The sequence below is a fragment of the Asterias amurensis genome, chromosome 4 (genome assembly GCF_032118995.1).
Source record: "Asterias amurensis chromosome 4, ASM3211899v1".
Lineage (NCBI taxonomy): Eukaryota > Metazoa > Echinodermata > Asteroidea > Forcipulatida > Asteriidae > Asterias > Asterias amurensis.
The window spans coordinates 22,347,606-22,364,521 of record NC_092651.1 but is presented as its reverse complement, the minus strand read 5'-3'; the positions used below and the strand labels follow the sequence as shown (position 1 = coordinate 22,364,521).

Below are 16,916 nucleotides of genomic sequence, written 5' to 3'. Positions count from 1 at the left end.
TTTTCATTGTTGATAAACAAACTGAGCTGTTGGCAGTGACGGGCGAATGTTAGTAAAACACTTCATCCTTAATCGTGTTAATATAATATACTTTAACAAAACTCAATTTTTTCCCTACATCTTTTCAATACACCCTCCATAATTTACCTGCTTTGTTCCAACACCCGAGACTGTGTTTGAGTATATTTCTTTTTTACAACTGTTTACAAACATCAGTTGTTGTTTTTTGTTTTGCATGTATGGGTTCCCATAGTTTTCCAGCACTAGTTGCAGAAGAACATTCTGTTATAACCGTGATCGGGTATTACGAGCTTCGGATGAAACGAGCAAAACGGGCCAGTCCGGCGGACCTCGTATTAAGTCGACTGTATTAGCCTCAAACATTTGACGGCACACTTTAGAGCGCACTTGTTAGTCGACTACTGACCAGCAACGTCAAGCGGAGTGAAGCACTCACTCGAACGACTCGTTTGGTACCGCGGTATTCAGCCTTCCATTGCCTCCCGTCTTTTCGCTATTGTAGGGAGCTTTCGTAAACGCGACGGTAGGCACACACGACGGAAGGTAGCACAACACGGCAGTCTGGATGCTCACGTTCGAGTGCTCCCGTTCTGTATGTTGTGGACCGCCCGGTGACATAGAATTGACTCAAGTCCTGTTCCCGTAGGGTCCTTTTATGTCCAGTCCAATCGCCGAAACCTTTGCCTGGCCATTCTCGGGACCACACTACAATTTGACGTCGGATATTATAAGGGACCTCTGGCACGAGAACGGGGCTTGAATCAAGTCTACCAAGATTTAGTGTAGTGCCCCCCAACCATACAACGTGTACATACGACAAACTGGTCACTGGGCCTTGACTAGTTGCTTAAACCATCTCAGCTTCACAATCTCACCTCAGCCTACAACAAATTTGTATGCGCTACTAAGCTTAATTAATCACAAGAGCCATCTCTGCCCTCATAGGTACCCATTTACCCCTGGGTGGAGAGAAGTTGTTAGTTTTTTGCTTAGCAACACCAGTGTCATGACTGGGATTCGAACCCACACTCTGCTGAAAAGAAACACCAGAGTTTGAGTTCGGTGTGCTCTTATCCGCGCGGCCACGAGACCTCATAAATCATAAATCACTTATCAAGATCCGCAAACCTGAATTGGACATCATTCGGAGATTTCTTTCAGCGTCCCTCACTTTTGCTAAATAAATCCGTTATTTTCGATATCGAGAATTGAATTTTTTTTTAATGTTTTCTCAAAAAGTAAAGCATTTCATGGAATAATATTTCAAGGGAAGTCTTTCATCATTACCTTCTGTAAAACCTGTAAGTTATTTGTAAATCTGTGAACTTTTAATTTATGTTCTGTTCAGAAAGTGTCTAATGGCTTTAAAGCTTTTGGAGCTTTTAGAATGAATGATTTGTGATTGATTGACTGGACCCACCTGCAGTGTAGAGGTTGTGGATGTACAAGGTGGAAGACCTTCCCGACCCCAAGCATTAGATTCTGGCTGACTTTGACAATGATCTGACTGGAGAAGTCCACCGGTGTCATCTCTACCATCCAGTTGACATCGGGTGCTGAGAGGGTCCGGAAACACCCTTGTAGAGTCAGGAGATTGGAGTCCGATGGATTCCAACTGGATGTCTTAGAGTCACCAGAAAGGTTACCTAAAGAGAACCGTAAATTAGGTTAACATAAGGGGCTGTAGATCTTGATCACGGTGCAGCCATCTTGAATGTCTCCCATTGATATCAATGTTATCAAACCGAGGGTGGAAGAACAAAATAGTCTGGTTCCACGCAGGGGAATAATAATCCGTAATTGTAAAACACAATCTGAGAAACTTGGTGGACAGTATCAAATTAATCTACGGGGAAAGGCTTGTCATCAAGTGCTGACAAGAGGCGTTGTAACCAAACAGTTCCCTTGCTCGTTTTTTTGTTTGTAATTAAGCAACAAGTTAATAAAGTTGATTACTCATTGGTCATCTTGATGTTTCAAAACGAAACATAGATCAGGTAAAATTTGTATTTACCAAGGCGGTATATGACGACTGGTAAGCCCCTTGACTTAGCTCGTTGAACCAGCTGCTCACTGACCCATTTACTCTGGCTGTACCCGTCGCTAAGTTGATCACTGTGTGTAGACATATCAGCATTTTCGCTACATTGCTTGACATCAACTGGAAAGACTGAGTTTGTGCTGTACAGACGGACAAGAAAATAGTTAAACTCATTCGTGGGTTCATAAGAATATGCATTGGTTTAGAAAATGTCGTGTAATAATTATACGTTCGTTTAGGGCCGAAAGCCACAAGATGGGTCAACAAAATTCGATAGAGCTCATTAGTATATTAAGCTCTATTTCTCCTTCATATGACGTCATCTGAGTATGGGGACCTCGCCTATACATAGAGGTCAAAAGGAGGTTGCTCATAGGCCAAAACATGGCACTGCGCGTACACACCTGTGCGTTTCAATTGTTTTATTAGCGGTTTACCTCAAAGATGGCAGTTTGATGACGTCACTTCATAAGGTCTATTGTTAGAACGTGAATAACGGCAGGCGTCATTCGGTTATCATATGTATAAATGGATGTGTGTATTTTTTGTAGCACAAAACACAATATCCAAAGATTTACATTAACCTTACACCGTTTGAAGATAATGGTAGTAGAAAGCGTACTTTAAAATATGAAAACACGTTTTTACATGCGAAAATATTTTTCGTCTCATGATCACTGAGACGAACATTATTTTCATGACATTGTTTTACCCATTTCTCAAAAACTACAGCACCTCATCAAGTGATATTTTCAGGGAAGCTTTCTACTATCATTATCTTCAAACTGTGTAAGTTTAATGTAAATCTGTGGACATTTGTCCTACAAAAAGTAAATAGACCCTTTACACATTGAAAGCAACGGTCATGGTTTGCACTGATATATTGTTGCAATAAAAAGAGTTGCTTACTGACATGACGTCCAGTGTCTACTTCGAATTCCTGTGACTAACCATGTGCACCGTGAGGGAATGCAATTTAAGCGAGTTCACTTCACCTTATATTATTATATAATACAAGTTACAACGTATGTTAAAACTTCATGAGTCATTGCAACACAACAGTCTTGTTTAGTAGTTAATTTTAGCGAACAGTGATTGCTATGGAAAGGTTGAACTTGACTCGGGATTTGGATAAATTTGAATTCCAATGTCTTACCTGACGTAATGCAATGGTTTGATTTTATTGGTGCATGCGAAGAGGACGACATTCTGCGTACCAATCACATTGGCTCCTCTCAGCGCCTCATACGGGTAGACTAAATTCACATAAGCAGCGGCGTGGATTACGCTATCAACCTATAAATAAAACAAGGTTATCAGAATTTACCAACATTGATATCGTTTTGTTCATTACAATAATGTGCAATGTTGTTTTCTGCACATTGGTTTATTCTTGCGTACGACGTGGATGTAGATCAATTTAGTGCTCCTTGCTTTACCCTTTCTTTTCATACTTACCTCAAACGAAAGATAAGTGTAATCTTCTTCCATCATGCCGAGCTTGATCAGAGACACATCACCTGCAAGGAAGAGACAACGCGTCATCCTTACAATTCCTAAATTGACATGAAACCAACTTCGTTTCAAGAAACCGGTCTTGCATGACTCCCTGGGCACACTCCTTGAATAGCAGAAGTACGTAAACTTGCATAGGTTTTTATTATTATTATTGGTTTAATAAAAATTCAAACATCGCAGCCCGAGGGCTGAGTTGGGTTTAAAAGATAACAAGAAAATACATAATAAAAACATTAAAAGTGGAAGTGTTTACAGACAAATTGTTAAAAAAATTATAGTGCGGAAAACTCCAACACTGGCATATATAATTGACCCGATTATCACCAATTAAAGGGTCAATACGGTCTAGTGTATATTTCAAACTAACGCAATACTGTTTAAAACTGACGCAGACTGAGAGTCAAAATCCCATTTCTTAACCAGTTGTGGGTCAGCCAAGACCAGAAATGGGTCATGCCCCATTATTTCATGACCCGGAATCCGGGTCAAATCTGACCTAGCAGCCTTGTGTCGGATCCTACCTGTTATCGCCGTAACTCTCTTGTTAAACTCGCCGAGTAAATCACACTCCTGTGTGGTTTCGTCAGGTCCACCACCTGTACTGTCAACCATTCCGTACTGTTTCATCGTTTGAAGCAGTCGTTCTTTGCCACTCTGATCCGGGGCTTCTTTCACGAGACAGTACACGTGGTTCTACACGGAAATCAAGGTCATGTGCTGTAATGTTTAGATTTGGAATGTTGTCATGATAAAATTATACGGCCCTTTGTGCCGTTCAGTGCGCACGCGTGCATTAGTTGGTAAGAGATCATAGAGTACCCCAACCACTTTTGATGGGCCCTCTATGATCCGTGGCGAAAGTCCCCCTTAACGCTTTACCCGTCACAATGAAGATGATATTATAAACCAATAAGTAAATGAAATATTGTTTAAAATCGAAATAAAAAAGAAATATTTCCGTTGATACTCACTTGTGTGCTGCTCAAGATCTCTCTCAATATATAAACGCCAAGGAAACCTGTGGCGCCTGTTAGCAGGACCCTACCGGCGCGCCATCGATCACCATAAGTTATGGAGCGCCAAAAGGCTCGTAATTGCATATCGATGCTCACGATACCTTGATCGTGTTGCTCCACTTCCTGGTGAAGATCCAATACAAGTTGTGAACTGTAAGAGAATGTCAAATCGTGTTGGGGTTAAATAACAAAGAAATTGACTAGAGCGGGATTTAAACCATCGACCTCCGGATTAATGTGCCAGCACTCTACCAATAATCTATATCTGGCCCTATGTTGGCGGTCTCCCTATGTTGTCAATTATCTTTGTTAGAATGGCATTATTGTATTCTCTTTTGCAATAACAGTACTGCTGCCTATAAATTGATACGAAAAGGGCCAATCAATATTTCTTGTGCGCCGACTTTTAAACAGTTCCAATAGGTGAACAAGACGGTTGCACATAACTGTCTACTTTGAAAAGAGGCTAGTTTCCAGGTTTCTACCACACCCTGAATGTTTTAATGTGAATGGTTTGCCGTTAAGGTTCTCTTGTGTTTTAACTTTTGTTTGGCTAGCGGACCACTGGTGAACTGAGAACGCCGACCATACCTTTTGTCTGTTTCGTTTCCTCTGGCCTTTGAATCAATGAGAGATGACATCTGAGTTACTGTAGAGTGAATGAATAACTCTCGAACGGTCATCTCGACACCGAAACCTTCTTTGATTTGGGTTAGAAGACGAGCTGCCAGCAAGGAGTGACTGCAGAAATAAATAGGAAGAAAATTTCATGAAGGGAAAAACGAATAGGAACAACCAAGTCGGAATCCTTTCTCTGTTCGATAAGTGCACTGGTTCTTTTACGTGCGTTACACAACACACGGAACCAACTGGCTTACGTCCCATCCGAAGGACGCAGCAGTAACGGTTATCACTTAAAAGTTCCTGCTAATGAGGACATAAGCGTCAAGAACCCGTGCACACTCTGCTGAACAGAAGAAACACCAGAGCTGGGGCCGATGCTCTTAAATGCTCCGCCACGCCACGACACAGTGTTTTGAAACAGAAAAGCAGAAGACTTATCATAGCATGAATCACTGTTTCTCAAATACCACTCACCCTCCAAGATCGAAGAAGCTTTCTTGAGCATCCACATACTCCAGTCTTAGCATCTCTCTCCACATGCCGGCAATCTTGACCTCTGTCTCGGTAGATGGCTTGCCTTGATCCCCATTCAACGGCCCAGTATTGTCACTGCTTGGGTCATACTCAGGAAGAGCTTTCTTGTCTAGTTTACCGGAGGCAGGTAAGAGTGGCATGCTGCAATAGGGAGAATAGTTTAGACGTATTATAGGAAATAAAGTTAATGTATTACCATTGTGATTGAGTTTGCAGTTTCAACGTTTTAACAAGTTTGATCTTGTCTTATAATATTAAAAGTATTGAAAAAGGGTTTATACTTTGTCAGCCAATCTCAATTTGTCATTATTTGGGAGTGTTGGGATGAGGCTAACCTGTTAAGGACTGATGTTCCATTAAAGGGGGTAGGGACAGCGAAAACCTGACCGTATAAGCACTAACATTACTCGTGGAAGCGACTGCCCGTTTCAGATACTTTTTTTTTGTAAATAGAGAAAAAATATTGGTCAACCACGCGCTTTATGCATAGTTTTTTGGGTTTTTTTTTTTTTTTGATAAAACAATGAAACAATCTTACACCAGCTGAAAAGTTGCATTTGGTGCATGATATGGTACAGTGTGTACCATGTGCCCTTAAAAATGTATTTTCATTGGCGGTTGGAATTTGGGGAAATTCTTAGCTCTGCCCCATAGCGTGCATGGTACAATACATTACCATTAGGAACACCCGGGTAGGGGTTCAAGTAGGGGACATTAGGGGACCCTCTGCCCCCTATCACACACGGTGTAATACCTTGCTAGGAACACCATATGAGCGGGTACCATAAACCCTGGTATCCTTGTCTTCAATGCTGCCCGTATGTCTTTCTTGGTGAGGGCTTGTTCCGCTGGTACGATGTAGGCAACGAGATATTTATCATCACCCTCTGCTCCTTTGACTAAGACTGCACAGGCATTGACGAGGGGTAGGGCTAAAAGAGCTGCTTCGACGGCCTAGGGGGTAACATCAACTTTTAAGATTCACAATTTCTTTAAAGGGAAGGTACATGTTTGGTTATTACTCAAAACAAATATTAACTTAAAAACTACTTGATATTATAAAACGGCTCCTTCTGAAATAGCATAGATTTAGAGAAAGAGGTAATTTCTCACTAAAAAATATAAAAGACTTCTAGCCAGAAGTCTTTTATTCCTATGTGAAAGCACACAAATTCGTCCATCATTTTCTCGCAACTTTGATGACCAATTTAGCTCAAATGTTCACTATGCTTATGTTGGGATACACCAAGTGAGAAGACTGGTCTTTGACAATTACTTCCTTTTAAACCGCACTTGGGTTTTTTTGGAGAGTACATTCATTTTATTCCTCCACTTTTAAATAAACGCACCATCCAGCCCACGAATGTGAACGGTTTATCAACGAACCCCGTTTCGGTTAACTAAAGGAATGCGGTTAAGATTTTGGTGGGGAAATCTTTTTAACGTTCACACAAGGTTTTTTTTTTCATCGAAATATAACTGCAAAAGGTGATTTTACGCATCTCAATTTATTGGTCATACAACGTTGTGACAGTTTTACAGGCGGGCATATTTCTGGAGGGTTTGTATAATTGGTTTGGATTTGATGAGGAGATTTTATATTCAAACTTTCACAACTCTTCTTTTTAAAGTACACTTCGTATTTAGTGTTTTACGGTGTTTCTTGTTTTGCTGAGACGTAGAATAAGGAGCAATGAGAGCAAATGTTTAAACGTAGGTCTACTCTGCATCTTTGGGAAATTTGTGTTAATTTAATCCTGATTATTTATTGTTGTGGCCCCTTACTATAGAGTGGTTTTGATTTGGGTGAACTTGCATAGCAAAAAAAGAGCGCCAGATGAGCGCAAGGCTCTCTTCTCTTCTGATTTGAGCTGTACCTGTATCTCTATGCTGTATCCTCTGATCTTCACCATAGTATCACATCGTCCACATATCTCCAAGTTCCCATCAGACAAGAGATATCCCCAATCACCTGATCGGTACAACCTCGTTCCCACATACTCGGGTACATTGGCTGGTCGTGGTATAAATCTCTTAGCATTCATCTCTGGCCGGTTGAGATAACCACGGGCTAGACCAGCACCTCCAACATATATCTGCGCTCAGGAAAATTAGAGAGATTGTTAGTTAAGCGGTTCTCATGAAGACAATCAGAACATACTGAACGAAACGTCGGTTAATTACTGTTGGTAACAAATCGAAGTTACGTATGGGTTTGCTTCGGGGTCTCTGGCATGTTTGGCAATACCATCAAGACAAGACTACATCCCCTAAAATACCACAACTTATTGCATTAGATTATTGAGTATTTTCCACATGGTCTTGCCCAACATTAAAATTATTGCTGCCAAAGATAAGTCGAGGAAATTTTGAAATACAACGAGGGAGACCGTGCAGAAAGAGTCGTCCGTTAAAGAATAGACAAACATAGACCAACATTAATTTGTACAAACTGTTTGCTGTACGTTTGTTTAAAAAAAACCGTCTCAAATACCTACCTCGCCTGGTGAACCAACTGGCTGAACTTCCATATCGTCATTCAGTATGATGACGTGCATACCAGGTAGAAGTTTACCGACGGGACAAAACTTCTGAGTCTTTCCCTTTGTCCCCGATTCCTAGAATGTGAAGAAAAACGTTAAACAGTAAAACAAATAATTGCAGACTACTTTGTGTTATGTCAGTGTGGTATCACTACAAAAGTGATCACGACGTGTATTTGCATAAACTGGTCGGTTAAAACTTCTTTAGCCTACTTCGATTTGAATTTATGTAACTATTGGTATACTGTTGACCATGTTTGCACAATACTTTTTGATTTTGTATTCCATAACGTTGTTTTTATAATGGTTGTGTGCTGTTACGACTTCAAATTTTTCTCCCGCTGAAAATAAAACTGAACCTTTTAAGTTTTTTTTGTGGAATTATAAATTACTTCTATTATAGACTTGTAAGGTGAAAGTAGCGTTATTATAGTCTAAACATACCTTGATTTTCTTCATCTCTTGGTTAAGGTTAGCGACTGCAACATCATGGGTCTCAGACACGCTGTACAGATTCATGACTGTTACCTCAGGTAGCGTCTTGGCGATTCTATCCATTAAACTGACTGTTACTACCTCACCACACAAAATGATCAGCCTGTAAAAAGATACAGTGGTTATTAGTTAGTTGAGGTTTGCAGTAACACAATGTGAAAAGACTTTCCTTTTTTAAGCATGTTGGTTCTGAAAAGAACCGGTGGTTGAATACTCAACGTTTCGATCAGATGCTCTTATCGTCTTCAGGAGAAAGATGCTTAGGCTAACTATGCAATGTGTCATGTGTCTCTCTTAGAAGACGGGTTTCTTTCTTGTAACACCATCAGTGGATGTAACAAGACATGTTCATGTTTAATGTTCACCCGTGAAAAAAGGGGCGTGTAAACTCTGACGCTTTAGGACACTTCCACGATAGATCACACGTATAGATCGAGCGGCGCTTGGCCACGCCTCCTTGTGACTAATGGCACATGAGTTCGATTTGCTGTCGAATTATTGCAATTGTCAAACGTAATTACTTAGAATTGTCTTGAAGTACTCCTCATTTAGAACTACTTAGACCTTTCATTTTCCCATCTGTGTTTTATCCTTCGTCTATATAAGGTGACCATTATTGGGTACTATTATTGCACCATTATTCTGTCCATTCACCTGAAGGCTTTCAGGGCTTTTGCGATGTCCAAGTCTTCAGTCTCAAACACGGTATCCAACAGAGAGGGCGTGAACAACATTCTGGTTATAGAATGTCTCTCCAGAAACGAGAGAAGAAGGGCGGGGTCGTAGATCACGTGATCAGGGATGATGTACATTGGATATCCTGAAGATATATATGAAAAGAAGTAAATTAAAATATTTTGTACAATCTCACACACACAGAGGGAGCAAAGTATGCTCAAATATAAATCCATGTGCAGCATATTCTATTGTTCTTTCCTTTGACCCGAACATCTTCCCACAGAGCAAAAAAAGATGACTCAAAAGTTCTGCTGAGCGCGAAATTTAAATTTAATAAAAGCAGAATCATTTACATGTGACACGGTGCTTTGACTGGTAACACTTTGGTGTGCTTTTGGCAATAGTTTTTGAGCCAAAGTAGGAGCTAGCTCTATATGAAATCGCGCCAATGTTTTGGCCCGAAAGTAACCACAACTTTGGGCGTACAACGGATGCACTTGTCTGTGTGATCATAGTGTGATCAATCGACAGGTGAATGTCTCGAGGTATAGGGGAGGGGTTGAGCCTAAAGGGCAGAAGGGCTGAGATCGAGGTGGAGGGGATTTGAATCCACAAATGGGTGTTTGTTTTTTACTATAATGCGGATGGGAGGGGATCGGGTGCATGGACAGATAGCGAACTATAGTGGTAATGGGATTTAATGCTCGAGACGAGTGGAGACCCACCTGGGTGGGACGCGGCTTCGGGATGGATGAGATGGGGTGTTTACGTGAGATGTTTCAAGGATTCCTTATGTACCATTCTTCCTCCATGCTTATTACTGATGGATCTTTCAAACGTTACCTTTAAGCAATGGTCTCATCATTTCCCAGACGAAGAACACGTGACAGGCAATCCTGTCTCCATCTTGGAATGGGTAATTGACATGACGCCAGTGATAAGAGAATACCGCTGCACGGTGGAGACACATAATTCCTGGAACCGAATACATCAATATTTGTTTTATTCTTTGTGTTCATAAAAACATTAGAGAATACATACAGTAAATTACAGACAACACAGTTTGCTTAAAAGATTATAGGCTATGTGGTTGTCATACACACACACACACACACCATTATCCCATTAGTCTATACGTTTTTCTTGGTAGTCTTGCTTCAAGGTGTACAGTTACTCTGTGTAATGTTTGTTTAAAGTTTAGGGAAAGGTCGCACCAGTTGCAGGTGCAGCTAGGTTATCTTGGTAGGAGCTCATGAACATCAAGGCTAGATCCCTCTTGAGTTGCTTGCTGCATGGAGGAATTTATTCCTCCATGCTTGCTGTAACTCCAACTATAAACAGTTTGGTCCTTCGAATGTATCCCTTTTCGAGAGAACTCTCCGTCCAACGGTCGTACACATATTACTTCCGGTTCATTCTAAAGCCTCCAATGTTTCACAACTATATAATGACCCTGTTCCCAAGTCCCAGTGGGCAGTGATGGACCTATTCGGGGTAAGGCTGGCCCCCAAAACTAGTTAAAAGTTTTGGGTTTTAGTTCACTGGCTTCACCATGAAGCATTTTATAGATCACTGGCATGACAAATTTTGGAGTCAAGTTGATTTGACACATTCCGGGTCACACTGATCCACAAATGGGTCAAGACCCTGTGCTCCGGTGGGGCAGTAGATCCCCCCCCCCCCCATACTGTGATTTTTTTTTTTTTTTTTTTTTTTTTTTCCCTGGAGGGGGAAATTTATTCAAGTTTCTTCAATGTACAAAGCTACACAAACTACTGGTAAAACCAACTACTTATAGAACGATACTAAGAGAGAAATGGCCAATTGCAAAAACAGGAAGTTTGATGATTATGCATGCAAGGCATTTAGTTGGTACATAGCAATACAAAAGGCTCCCATTTGGTATTGAACTTATCTAAGTTGTTATTCTTAACAAAGATCATTTTTTCCATTACAAAATAATGATTTATTTCCTTTTTGATAAGAACAAATGAAGGCTTTCTGTCGTTCATCTTCATCCGATAAATATGAAAACGGCAAAGAATGAGAATTAAATTGAGAGCAGACCATTTTCTATTTAGGACACCAAACAGCTTAGTCGTGTTGTCAAAATTAATGTCAATGTTCAGTGTATTAGTCAACCAGTGTTTTATCTGACGCCAAAAATACAGAGACACCTTGCAATTACAAAACAAGTGGACTAGTGTCTCTTCTTCCCTTTTACAAAAAGTACACAGATTAAAATTCTTCCGACCAATTTTAGAAAGAAAGGAATTTACACCCAGAATTCTATGCACCAATCTAAACTGGAACCAACGTAACTTGGTGTCACATGTACAGTTAAAGGGTAAACCACAGAAAATGTGCCATTGAGGAATCGGAAAAATCACGCCAATTTTTTCTTCCCATTTAACAATAAACTTGTGCACAACTTTTTTGCTGGAGGTGAAAACACTGTACAGACGGGTGGAGCCCTTTATATCCATCAACAAAGTCTCAAAATTAAATGGTAAAAAAGGGCGAGCGATTTCTGTGGTTTCTCCATTCAGTACATTACGGAAGGAATGTTTGATTGCATTGACCACGCCCCCGTACTCTAAAAAATTTGTTCTGACCCTGAATTTCCTTTGAAATGCCACAAGAGAAAGAGCCACACCTTGCGTGTCAAAAATGTCACACACGAAGTTCACACATACTGTGATTTGTTGTACACTGAACGTATACCCTCTTTCGAATAATTCTTCTTTCACCAGCCCTCGTTAATGTCGGAAACGGGGGACAGAATTTCCGGGAAATAGATTTCACTAGGACACCAGGAACCAGGTCAACTGACCTATGACTTTACGGAACGGAATACCGCCACACACCTTTTGGTTTCCCAGTGGTTCCAGATGAGTAAGCTACGAATGCTAAACTATCCAGATTGACCTTGGCACACATTGAGACCTCAAGACCTCGAGTAGCATTGTCTGCTTTGAGTCTCTCGTACCAATCTCCATCTAGTATCGTCACGTCTCTTGCTCCTGCAACAATTATTTAAGTTTTCAATACGAGTCATATTGATGGCAGTTTAAAAGTTGGTGTGATTGTTCTTAGTGAACGAATCAAAGTAGAGGGCAAGGGAGTTATTCTGACTAAGGACTCAACCAGGTGGAATTAATCTAGTATAATCGAAGTTTATCTAGTATAACATGTAGTAAATGTAATTGCTCTAGCAGAAAAATTTCCAAAGTAAAGTTCCACCCTTCTACACCAAACTTCCTGTATATGTTTCAAGATAAAAAAAATGGGGAGGTATAGTTTCAATTTGACCAAAGCGTACACGTTTCAGTGTGTACACAACGGTTGTTTTCCATGATACCAAAACATGTTTGTTTTTGTTTTGGTGTGTTTATGTGTTTTAACTTTTCATACTGTCATGTTTATATTTTGCGTGGGCATGCCTATTGTCAGCTTATCGTATGCAGAGTGGTTTAGCAAAGTGTAAAGTGCAAAGTGTAACACAAGAATAAATAACAATATTTGTAAACTTTCCCGAAGGGAACCATAAAACCATTTCCACAGGCAAAATATTGTTTAAATAATTGTGAGGAATGTCTTGAATACCATGAAGTCTTGGTTGAAGCTCCTTGAAGCTGATAACAGAGACTGGTTTAGCATCTTCTAAGATGTCCTCAAGTAGAGCCTGGGGATAGGAGATGTCAAGAGGCAAGTACGCTCCTCCTGTTTGGTCAAATAAATGCAATAAAAAAAATCAATGCTGAGGAAACTGTGGGTAATTTTGCTCATACAAGATTGTGTTTTTTTTTGTTTTCATTCTCCTGAAGACGATCAGAGCATACTTAAATCGAAACTAATGAGTCGCCAACCACCGGTTCTTTTCAGAACCAATACTACTCAAAAGAGATTTCACATAAATTGGTGTAACGGAAAATCTCCTATAGTAATTACTTCCACAGTGCAATTCAAATCATTCTTAAAATGATGTTGAATTTTTCTGAAGAGGATGGTTTCACTTTCGAGGATAAAAACATTGTAAATGTTGTTTCATTCTGAAAGCTTTGATGTAATGCACAGGATAAAGTCCGCAGGTCTGGTTTGATTGTTGACAGTCAGCCTTCTAAAGTCCACCGTTCAAAAGAACTACACAATATATAATGTTTTTGCAACCAGTAATTAGACAGAGTTCGTAAACAAACATGAACCATTGGTTTAGTCGTGTATTGTGCATTTTTTCTGTTTGTAAGTAGCGTTAAAAATGACCCTTTTGGATCTTTAAATCGAATAATAAATAAAGTTAAAAGATGGTGACAATCGTTCAAAAAGGGGGCAGGAAGGCAACGCACATAATTTCTGACATTAAAGGCAGTGGACCATGTATTGTAAATTATTACTCAAAATAGTTATCAGCATAAAACCTCACTTGGTAACGAGTAATGGGGAGAGGTTGATAGTATAAAACATTGTGAGAAACGGCTCCCTCTGAAGTGATATAATTTTCGAGAAAGAAGTAATTTTCCACGAATTTAATATCAAGACCTCAAGTTTAGAATTTGAGGTCTCGAATTTTTTTGCATATGTTGAGATACACCAAGTGAGAACACCTGTCTTTGACAATTACCAAACGTGTACAATGCCTTTAAGCTCAGCCCATGCTTGGAGAAAAAAAGACAAAGACATGATGCAATCTCATACCAATAATGGAAACACTTTCAAATTGCCTAAAATCACACTGAAGTCCAAGACCAAGGTCAAGACACAAAGTCAAGACATAAGTCTTTTCCCATACCGAAAATAAACAACTATTGAACAGAGAATTAATGCATCAATATTTGTCAATACTTTTTTTTTACCATTACACCGATGTGTATTATTGTGTATTAGGCCTACTTAGTAGTCTACTTTCCTGAGTTCTGTGAACAAAAATTTAGAGGCAAAAGGATTGCACTCTCGTTTTCCCTGAAGCAAAAAAAAATCATATCATTCAATCATGAAAATTTTACCTGCTTTGAGAATCGCTATGTAAGCAACTGGATACTCAATACACTTCTCCAGATAAATCCCCACCATCGAGTCACCCACAACGCCCTTCCCACTAAGATGGGTCGCTAAGACGTCCGTTACATTATCCAGCTCCTTGTATGTCAACGTCTTCCCATCATCCGTTACTATAGCGACGTTATCCGGGGAGCTCTTAGCCTGCCTCCTGAAGATGTCGTGAAGGCATCCCAGTTTCTCGTAGTCCATCTTGAGTTAGTTTGGATGCAGCGTGTCTAGTGTAGTATGTTCGCAGGTTGAGTTGCGAGCAGAATGATCACGGGCACGGTTACAGTAACTGACTTTATAGTGTACGAGGTGATTTATCACTACGGCTGCTGCAGCACAGGGCTCGAACTGACTGTGTGTATGATGGTCGTGTATTCAAACGCAAATTAATACCGCCGTGTATACAACTGGGCAGAAACCAAATAGTCCTTGGAATAACTTGTCTATATACAAAGAAGATTACATTAGTGTGGAGATAACAAGACATCTATGGCGGGGTTGGATTCCAGGGGTGATCATTCGGCAGGAAAATTATGTTATCTTTTGAATAATTGCGCAAGTGGAAAGTCCATAGGTCTGTGCGTGATTTGTGTATGAGCCACGTGTGCCATAGACTTGACTCAAGTCCCAATCCCGTGAAAGTCCTTTTATTTTCAGTCCCAACGTCTAACTTTAGCAACACTTTTGGGCAGCCGGCAACCCCAACCTGTGCTGCGCAGCGGGACCACTCTCGGGGGACCACGTCGTTTACGGTGAGGATGCACACTAGCTGCTAGTTGGAAAGATGTGCTTTCGCACGAGATAGGGACTTGAATTAAGTCTACGTGTGCGTCGAACGACAAACGCATGAATGGAAAACGTCAATAGCCTCTACAAATATTATGGAGATCACCCCAGAAATACACTGGTTGGTCCATGGAGCATATGTTCCTACCATCCATAGTTGGTCTATAGGCAGATTTACCCAAGCAAAAAATTACAATTTTAACATGTCCATCCAAAATTTTATATCGACCGTTTTTTACAGAGGTGAATGAGCCTCAGGCTGAGTAGCACACTAAACAGATGCATGTTGCTGCAACAGTGCGCATTATTGAAGTCGACCAGTTAACTCCTTTAATTTAGAGGTCAGACGTCATAAAACAAGTTGACTACCTCCTGCTGTAGCTGTAGGTATATTGTATAATAAGCTCGGGTAAGGGCAGTAAAAAAAAAAAAAAAATCGTCCGTGTTTCTCCAAAAAAGGGCCTAGTAAGTTGTATTGGCCTTCAAGCATAAGTAGAACTGGGGTGGATTTCACAAAGTGTTAGGACTAGTCTTATCTCGAGTTAGGACCAGTTACTTGTCCTAACTTAGGACTATCCATGCAATGTGTCTCCTAGGACTAGTCATAAGTTAGGACTAGTCCTAACTCTTTGTGAAATCGACCCCTGGCCACTAATTGTTTACTTTGCTGTCACCGTTTACTTAAAAAAAAAGTAATGCGAAAAAATACACCAACAATTATTGTTGTTTTTTTAAAGAAAAAGTAAAAGAATGCGGCATCAAAAAAATGGATGAGGGAGGGGACGGGTAACTGTTTTTTTTTTCTTTTAATTTGGCCTAATAGGCTCTTGTTACAGGTGGCAAATACTGTTGGAATTAGTTTTTAGACTTTGAGCATTCGTCATACACTATGCATACACTATTGAAACTTATGGTGGCCCTGACGGGACACAGCCAGTCGTGAATATTTTTGCGACGTCGTGAATATTTTTGCGACGTCGTGAATTTATTCACGACAAGTCGCGAATATTTTTGCAACGTCGTGAATATTTTTGCGACGTCGTGAATTTATTCACGACAAGTCGCGAATTTTTTCACGACTAGTCGCGAATTTTTTCACGACAAGTCGCGAATTTTTTTACGACTAGTCGCGAATTTTTTCACGACTAGTCGCGAACATTTTCATGACGTCGTGAATATTTCTGCGACTAGTCGCGAATATTTTTTCAGTAGCTTGAGTGTGTAATTACTGTATTCACGTTGACGGCTTAGTAAGACTAAGCTGAAAGCTGTCCCGTACGATGATGGATCCGGAGGAGAATTCCGACTCTTGCAAATCGATGGTGGGTTATTTAAACAAAACTAACGTTGACGTATGGCCCTTACGGTAGGCCTACGAGGCCTGACGTTATAGTTTTACTAGTACTTTAGTAGTAGGCTATCCTATGCTAGGCAATAAACGTTGGCACTTTCACTCTTCAGATAAAACATAACGTCATATGTCACCCGAGGTAAATTTTACAAACAACCCAATGATAAGTTTAATTATAATGTGTTGACAATTTCAGCAAATAAATTTGACAATTTTTACCTGAAATGTTAGAGCAATTTGCGTTGTTATTTCCAACTTTGAAA

General features: G+C 40.2%; 1 protein-coding gene across 1 annotated transcript in view; it reads right to left on the bottom strand.

Moving 5' to 3' along the window:
• LOC139935685 (uncharacterized) overlaps positions 1–14,975 on the bottom strand; it is a 32,574-nt gene extending 17,599 nt beyond the window's left edge. The window contains exons 1-17 of the mRNA XM_071930214.1: positions 14,474–14,975; positions 13,077–13,193; positions 12,338–12,493; positions 10,314–10,445; positions 9,447–9,612; positions 8,742–8,895; positions 8,253–8,372; positions 7,632–7,850; positions 6,509–6,708; positions 5,695–5,895; positions 5,188–5,337; positions 4,552–4,747; positions 4,102–4,273; positions 3,521–3,582; positions 3,219–3,358; positions 2,036–2,202; positions 1,442–1,667 (exon numbers count right to left, since the gene is read on the bottom strand). Coding sequence (XP_071786315.1) covers positions 1,442–1,667; positions 2,036–2,202; positions 3,219–3,358; positions 3,521–3,582; positions 4,102–4,273; positions 4,552–4,747; positions 5,188–5,337; positions 5,695–5,895; positions 6,509–6,708; positions 7,632–7,850; positions 8,253–8,372; positions 8,742–8,895; positions 9,447–9,612; positions 10,314–10,445; positions 12,338–12,493; positions 13,077–13,193; positions 14,474–14,717 — 2,822 coding nt within the window. The 5' untranslated portion in view covers positions 14,718–14,975. The remainder of the gene's footprint in view (positions 1–1,441; positions 1,668–2,035; positions 2,203–3,218; positions 3,359–3,520; positions 3,583–4,101; positions 4,274–4,551; positions 4,748–5,187; positions 5,338–5,694; positions 5,896–6,508; positions 6,709–7,631; positions 7,851–8,252; positions 8,373–8,741; positions 8,896–9,446; positions 9,613–10,313; positions 10,446–12,337; positions 12,494–13,076; positions 13,194–14,473) is intronic.
• Positions 14,976–16,916: the final 1,941 nt, after the last annotated feature.